Source organism: Ursus arctos, unplaced genomic scaffold (assembly GCF_023065955.2).
Source record: "Ursus arctos isolate Adak ecotype North America unplaced genomic scaffold, UrsArc2.0 scaffold_19, whole genome shotgun sequence".
Taxonomy (NCBI): domain Eukaryota; kingdom Metazoa; phylum Chordata; class Mammalia; order Carnivora; family Ursidae; genus Ursus; species Ursus arctos.
In genome coordinates, this window is record NW_026622863.1 from 49741096 (window position 1) to 49749413 (window position 8318).

General features: G+C 44.8%; 1 protein-coding gene across 1 annotated transcript; it reads right to left on the reverse strand.

Moving 5' to 3' along the window:
* Positions 1-739: 739 nt before the first annotated feature.
* Positions 740-7810, reverse strand: BSPH1 (binder of sperm protein homolog 1). Its single transcript, XM_048224003.1, has 5 exons — positions 7738-7810; positions 5477-5551; positions 3422-3451; positions 1268-1399; positions 740-960 (listed from the first exon to the last, which is right to left on the reverse strand). Exons 1-5 carry the CDS (start codon positions 7808-7810, stop codon positions 818-820), a joined length of 453 nt encoding a protein of 150 aa, XP_048079960.1. The 3' UTR covers positions 740-817.
* Positions 7811-8318: the final 508 nt, after the last annotated feature.

Below are 8318 nucleotides of genomic sequence, written 5' to 3' on the forward strand. Positions count from 1 at the left end.
AGTGGAATTTCTGGGTCACGTGATAAATCCTGCTTCGCTCTTTGATCTTATTACCTTTTAATGTAGTAACAGTCATGACCGTGGAACCCTGTGACTTAGTTAATCCACTTGATTCGTAGTTTCTTTTATTTATTTATTTATTTATTTATTTATTTACTTATTTTAAATCGATTTTATTTATTTATTTGGAGAGAGCACAAGCAGGGGGAGGTGCAGAAGAAGAGAGAGAAGCAGGCTTCCCGCTGAGCAAGGAGCCCCATGCGGGGCTCAATCCCAGGACCCTGAGATCATGACCTGAGCTGAAGGCAGATGCTTAACTGACTGTGCCACCCAGGCGTCCCAAAATAATGCATTTTTAATAGCTTTCATTTTTTAAGAACAGTTCTAGGTTATAGCAAAATTGAGCAGAAGCCACAGAGTTCCCGTATTCCCCACCCCTACACAGGTATAGCCCCCCCCCCAAATCAACACCCGCCCCCACCAGAAAGGGACATTCGTCACAATGGAAGGACCTACACTGACCCTTCATTATTACCCAAAGTCCACAGACTTTTTTTTTAAAGGGCCTAATTTTACCCAATTAACATGTATAAATGCTGAGGCTAGAATATAGGGTTCCAGATCAAAATCTCATCATCCACAATCCATGGCCAAAACCCCAAGTTATTTACAGCTGGATCACCTTCAACTCATATCTTGGGGGAGTGGGGGAAGCCTTACAAGGAGGTCCCATCTCCTCCTTTCACAAAAGAAACTGGAGATTATTTCCCATGAGAACGATTAGACCTTTCCACGCCCCTCCCGGAAAATCTCACCATCAGTCACAGTATTTCCACATCTTGTCCTTGTTATAATGCTGGGTCAGCGAACACCATTTTTTCCCAAACGCGTCCCCATCTTCAGTACATTCCCGGTAGATCATGTGTCTGTACCAGAAGGGAAACACGCATTTTGCAAAGTCTACAGAGAAGAGAAGCAATCAGAAGAGGACGGCTCTCTATGTTGTACCCCCTCTTTGCCATCGCTCTCATGCGCGTGCGTGCGCACCCCCCCCCCCCCCATCCCATTCAGCATCATCCGCTCTGCAATATTGGTGGGGGACTGAGGTTTTGCTACAAGCTTTCTTTTCAAGGTAACACAGTTGAAGCTCTCGTAAGACCTCTTTGGGGCAATGTGATTTTCATACCGTCGGAGACCTGCGCAGAGCTCGTTTTCACAATTAGACTGCGGAGTCCCTTTTCAGCGCCCTCTCGCGGGTCTCACTCACCGTCTTCAGAGCAGTATTTCCAATATCCTTGGTAAGTCTCGTTTAGGGAACACCACTTGTGCTTCGTCGTGAACTTGACGCAGTCATAGAATATTTCATTTTTGTAGTGGAATGGAAAGAAACATTCGCCATCTAGAGAAAACAAACATTCTTGGTCTTTCTCTGGGAGTGTTAGTGGAGCTGTTACAAACTTACTTTCGCCCTCCCCTGGTTGCACTGGAATGAGAGCCACTGACTGGGGTTCTGGGGAACATTATTGGGTCGCATTACAGCAGAGCTGTTTGACCCCTACTAATACGGGTTTCTTGTTTTCAACCCTTACTCCGTGTCCCACTTTTCTCCATGGTATAAACGCTCTTGATATATTTTGCTTAGCCTTTGGCCTCAGTTCCAGAAAGCTCTCTTAAGCTTAGAAACGTAAATGTGTTGGGGCGCCTGGGTGGCTCAGTCGTTGAGTGTCTGCCTTCGGCTCAGGGCGTGATCCTGGCGTTGTGGGATCGAGCCCCACATCAGGCTCCTCCACTGGGAGCCTGCTTCTTCCTCTCCCACTCCCCCTGCTTGTGTTCCCTCTCTCGCTGGCTGTCTCTATCTCTGTCAAATAAATAAATAAAAATCTTAAAAAAAAAAAAAAAAGAAACGTAAATGTGAGACTTCTCTATTAAACAATTTCCCCTCCATTTCTTTTCTTCACCTTCTTACACACACACACTGTATCTTGCCTGGTTTGCATCTATCCACAGTTTCTCCATGCATATCCGGACATCACGTATGCATATCCGGACATCACGTATGCATATCCATACGCCTATACAGCACTCCTAGAGCCATACGCGTATATGGGCACGCAGGCAGAGCTTTTGCGCCCTCCTTAAATGAATCATACTTTATATCCATAACTTGTTGCTAATTTAGCATATCACAAAAATCCTTTCCAACGTATCGTTTTTCCCCCTCCTGTTCTCCATTTAAGACAGTGGTCAGAACTTTCTCTGGAATTGAACTCACCGTCTTTCTCTCTTGCTTCTGTTCTTCCTCAGCGAAGGACATCTCTGTCCACCCACTTACGCCAAGAAAGTTATCCAATGTATCCTTTTAACCCTTGTAGCTCCAACTCCTTCCTAATGCCAATTCATAGTCTCTGATGTGGATTTTGCCACATTTACTCAACGTTTCCCTTATTCAGATAGTTTTCCCTCCATATAAAGCCAGAGCAAACTTTCCATATATGTACGTCCTTATGTACCAAAGTATTTATTTCTACAGAATGGAATCCCAAAATGAAGATTATTAGGTTAAAGCAGATATGAATTGTTAATATTGCTGGGTATTGCTTTCTCAAAAGACAATAGCAATTCGTCTTTCCTACCAATGTGCCCTTTGACCTGGATTTTCTTCCCCATGAAGCATGCATACAATTTTAAGGTGTATACCTTTAAAAGAGATGATTCCTGTCTTATTTGAAAATAGATGTTTCAGGGTAGAATGAGCAGGGTCTGAAGCTAGCAAGCATCAGAAAAGATTACTTATTATTACTATTTGATGCATTCTTGGCTGATACCATCCTATTTGTATTACTATAATTGTAGTCTGTTTACATATCTGACAATACAAGGTGTTTCTCCAGCACTTTTTTGGGGGTTATATTCCTAATTACTACTGGACATTTTTCCTATGTGAATTTTATTTTATTTTATTTTATTTTATTTTATTTTATTTTATTTTATTTTATTTTAAGATTTATTTATTAGACAGAGACAGCCAGCGAGAGAGGGAACACAAGCAGGGGGAGTGGGAGAGGAAGAAGCAGGCTCCCAGCAGAGGAGCCTGATGTGGGGCTCGATCCCAGAACGCCGGGATCACGCCCTGAGCCGAAGGCAGCCATTTAACGACTGCGCAACCCAGGCGCCCCTCCTATGTGAATTTTAAAATCAGGTGTTTTCTGTTATATAGGCAGAAATTAAAGAGTAGTGCCAGTAAAGTTCAGGGTGACTCTATGTCTTGTTTTTCTTTATCTGCTTACAAATTGCTTTTATCAAATTTTATGAAAAGAGAAAAAAAGAAATTTTTATCAGGAAAAGTCCCACTGATCTCCCCTTTTTTACAAAATTAAAAGAAAATAATACTGTCATCACAAAAGTTTTCCGATCAACTTACCTTTGACTTCTGGAAAGTGAATTATAGTTTCTGAAAAAGAAAATTTGAAGCTGTTGTTTATTTCACTATTTTTACATCTTTTTTTTTTTTAAGATTTTATTTATTTATCTGACAGAGAGAGAGAGACAGCCAGCGAGAGAGGGAACACAAGCAGGGGGAGTGGGAGAGGAAGAAGCAGGCTCATAGCAGAGGAGCCTGATGTGGGGCTCGATCCCAGGATATGGAATAACATTCAGGTTAAGACTGTTCATTTCCAAATTTAAAAAGCAATTCTAATAAAAGAGTTTTTATCAACTCACCTGCAGCTGGTGGATCTTCATCTGAAAGACACAATTTTATTTTATTTTATTTTATTTTATTTTATTTTATTTTATCTTATTTTTTTAAGTACTCTCTATACCCAACATGGGACTTGAATGTACAACCCAGAGATCGAGTCACATGTTCCACTGACTGAGCCCGCCAGGTGCCCCAAAAGACACAATTTTTAGCAAATATTTATTTCACTAGATTTCGCCTTTAGACTAGAATAAAATACAAATATTTTACTACATTATAATCCAGTAAGGATAATATTTTGAAGGAGATGCATCCAAATTTCAGTGGTGCTTATTTTCGGTAGTGTCATTGTGGGTGGTTTGTAATTTTTCCTTTTGCTCTAACTGTATTTTCTGGGGAGCTGTGTGGCGCGTGGCAAAGCTTTTATTTCGATGATAGAGGATTTCTCTCTTGTTTCCAGTAACCATTATTATTTTCTACCCGATGAGACGGAAGACTTATTCAAGTTTGCAATCGATTTTCACGAACAGTAGTGTACTTATATCCACTAAAAAATGGAGACTCTAGTATCTCGCAAGTATTGAAATGACAAGAAATCGCCCAGAAAGGGCTAAGGCATTTCATTATAAACAGACTGTCCATTGTTCGCAGATCTTCAACTGCTCTTCTCTGAGACTGGAAGACAGACAGGATCTCAGTGGGTGTGTTTTTGCCTTTACATGTTGAACTGGCAACTTAGACCAAACATGCAACTTTTTTTTTCCTGGAGCAGGAAACACCACATCAAGGCGGCGTTTAGCAATGACTTACTGGTTCGCACTTACACGTGTGAAGGATTCCAGTGGGAGGACACATGCAGAATATAAAAGGACGGTGCAGAGACGTGGCTAAAGAAATACGCTTTCTCAGAATCTTTTTTTTTTTTTAAAGATTTTTTATTTATTTATTTGACAGAGATAGAGACAGCCAGCGAGAGAGGGAACACAAGCAGGGGGAGTGGGAGAGGAAGAAGCAGGCTCATAGCGGAGGAGCCTGATGTGGGGCTCGATCCCATAACGCTGGGATCACGCCCTGAGCCGAAGGCAGACGCTTAACCGCTGTGCCACCCAGGCGCCCCCCTTTCTCAGAATCTTTAGCTCGGTTGTCCCCAGCGAGCTGTGTGACTTTGGATCCATGACTCAACCTCTCTGTGCCTCAGATTCTCTTCTAAAAAACGAGGGCAATAACTGTACCTGCCTCATGGGACTGTTATGAGGAACCTATGTAGGACGCGTATTATTCTGGTTAACACTAGAAATTCTGTCTGCCATCCACACCAGCGGGGCATGGACAGTTCTGAGTATGTGGGGATGTTTCCATAATAAAATGGGTTAAGGGTTTTTAAAAGAAAACCTGACCTAATCATAGCAGCGAAGAATGACGGAGCGCGCGTGCTGGGGATATGAAACAGTGCAGCTGCTATGGAAAACAGCACAGAGGTTGCTCAAAAAATTAAAAATAGAACTACCATGTGATCCAGCAATCTCACTTCTGGGTACTTATCCCAAAGCCTTGAAATCAGGATCTTGAAGACATCTCTATACTCCCATGCTCACTGAAGTATGAATCCCGAGAGGCAAGACGTGGGCACGACCCGAATGTCCATCCCCGGAGGAATGGATAAGGAGAACGGAGTATGTGCGTGCCTTGGAAATTTACTAAAGAGAAATGCATTCATTAAATAAATAAAATTAGATTGTATCAAAGAGAAGGAACTCCTGCCGTAGGCAACAATACGGATGGACGTGGAGGACATCAGGCTAAGGGAAATAAGCCAGAGGCAGAAGGACAAAAACAGCACGATGCCACTTCCTTTGAGGTATCCAAGGTGCACAGACTCACTCCGTGAATATCAGCTGCTAAATCCAAACACATACACTGCTTCTCTCATCCCTGTGGGTGGTACTGTAATAATGAATGACAGTCTCACCCACGCCGGCTGGCATCCTCCCACATCCCTGTGCCAGGTGTGGGAACTCGGAGCAGCTGAGGCTCAGAGCCTGGCCTGAGGTCACAGAAGAAGCCCGGTTTGGAGGCAGAGAGGCCAAGTGGGGGCTGGACTTCGGAGCCCCTGCTGGAGGGAGGTGGGACAGAGCTGGCTGGGAGGGTGCTCTGCTCTTGGCCAGTAGGGACCTCCGGGAGCGCCGAGTTATCATTCCCCTCGCCTCCTGCCCCATAAAAGAATAAAGGCTCTTGCAATGCAAGATTCATATTTTAGCTCCAGATTTTTGCATTCACGCTGCATGTCGGGGGCTGCTTGCCCGGATGGTCCTCCCTGCAAGGGACCCCACTGCCATGTCCTCGCTGAGTGCACCCCAACAGCTCCTACCCCAACAGCTCCTAACATGGAGAAATTACATTTTGCCATGGCCAATGTCTGGTCCTGGAACAAGATCACTCAACCGGGCCCTCTGCGAAGTCTTGCCAGGTCAATCCCATCTCCATTCTCACGCGAGACACGGAGGCAGTTGAGTTTGCACAGCTCTTCTTTCTCCTCCCCTTCTTCCCACCAGCTGGGGGACTCATGAGTGGGGACACTCTTGCCACTTAATCTCTACATCGCATGCACCTGGCAGGATCCAAGCCTCCCATCTCTTCGCTTCTAAAATGCTAAAATGCAATGCTTTTCATGTTCTGGCTCCGGGATCAGAATGCCCCTTATTCTCGATGGCATGTCATTGCCTCCAGGCCAGTTGCTGTGGGGACGTGGTCATTCATGCCTGCACTGAGGCCACCACCGACACTTGTGGGATGCATGTCAGTGGCTCAAAGGAAACCCCCAGAGACGACAACCGGGGCTCTTCACACTTGTGTGGGGAGATGGACAGCGTGAATAAGCAACATTTCCAAAGACTCAGAAGTGGACTTAGCGTTATGTAAGTGGAAAGACCGTGCCTGGGACCGGTGGGTCATCAAGACTCTGGGCAGCGTGGAGACGGTGTCATGTGGGGAAATGTGACTTTGGTAATTCAGGAGGGCCAGGCACTAAAAGGGGAGAAATTTTAGGACCATCTTAACCAGCCTCTTGCCCTTATATTTTCTTTTTTACATACATACAAGAGTGACATTTCATGAAAGAAGCGATGTCCCAGACAAAAGTGTGATTTTTCCATAAGCATAAAACGAATATTCTAACAGATAAGAAAGCAGCGGTCATAGCCACACTGAGAACCTCTTTTTTTTAAGAAAGACATTTCTCCACACTGCGTTTGATTTACTTTGCAATGAAAACATGTCCTGAAGAATACTTACACGTAGGACATGCAAGACCATTGTTTTTGCAAAAATTTCTCAAAATAACTGTTTTCACAGCTATGTGTGATTCCCCAGCAGATGTGTAAGAAACGCCTCTGTGATGAAATTCCCTTCTCGTATTGTCATTTACAGCTGTTGAAGGCCACGTGGTTTTGGTAAAGGAATAATACAGACTTGCCAAAACTCAGTTTCATCTTCAAAGACTCGAATACAGGGGCGCCTGGGTAGCGCAGTCGTTAAGCGTCTGCCTTCGGCTCAGGGCGTGATCCCGGCGTTATGGGATCGAGCCTCACATCAGGCTCCTCTGCTGGAAGCCTGCTTCTTCCTCTCCCACTCCCCCTGCTTGTGTTCCCTCTCTCACTGGCTGTCTCTCTGTCAAATAAATAAAATCTTAAAAAAAAAAAGACTCGAATACACCATTTAAAATATGGTAGGGGGAGAAGGGAAGTACACGGTTAGCAAGTAATACGACTCTGTCAACAGGGTTTTCCAACTTGCATTCCTATTCTTTCATTTTTGTTAGTCGGATCTTCTTATTTTTGTGTGTTTTTAAAGCCCACCAGTGGCTCGTGCCTATGAAATGGAAATACTTGAAAGATAGGGTATCTTTTTCTCTCTTAGGGTACGTGAAATTAGGAGGCTCTTACCCTCCATGGCATCTCAAGTCGGATTGCATATGGCAGAAGATGTGCAAGACTCGGTTTTTAAATATCCACCCCCGACACTGTCATGTTGTGACTTACCTTCATAGTCAGGACCGATCACACTGTGAAGCTGGCAGACCCAGAGCAACAGCAACCCCACACGCAGGGCCATGCTCCTCCGCTCAGGGACTGCTGGTCGACCAGCTGACCCACAGGGATTTTATCGCCAATTCCGCTGTCTCCTCCCTGTCCCCTCCTCCCTCCTCCTTCACTTCCCTCCTCCCTCCTCCTTTTTCTCCCCAGACTCCTCCTTCTCTCCTCCCCTTCCTTCTTGTAATGCCCCTTCTCCTTCTCAGCTCCCCTTCTCCCCCCTCCCGCGTTTCCTATCCCTCCTCCCTCCACTCCTCCCCTCCATATCCTCCCCTTCTCCCCCTCCTCCTTCCCTCTCACTCTTTCTTCTTCTCCTTCATCTTCCTCCCTCTTCCTTCTGTGCCCCAATACTAGACCACCTGCCTCGTATAGGAAGGAATGCAGAAAAAGAAATACACAAGGATTAGGTGAGTCACAACAAGGCATTTCAAGTTGTTTTCATAATCATCAAGGATCCACGAGCTGTATAGATTCTCCATGTCCTGGACCTTACTGGTCTTTGAAAGCCAGGCCAGGGGCGCCTGGGTGGC

Coding starts and splice junctions, on each gene's coding strand:
- BSPH1 (XM_048224003.1), bottom strand. CDS start 7,810: ATGGCCCTGCGTGTGGGGTTGCTGTTGCTCTGGGTCTGCCAGCTTCAC. Junction 1,400..3,421: donor TCACTTTCCAGAAGTCAAAG/GTAAGTTGATCG, acceptor TGTTTTCTCTAG/ATGGCGAATGTTTCTTTCCA. Junction 961..1,267: donor GAAATACTGCTCTGAAGACG/GTGAGTGAGACC, acceptor TCTTCTCTGTAG/ACTTTGCAAAATGCGTGTTT.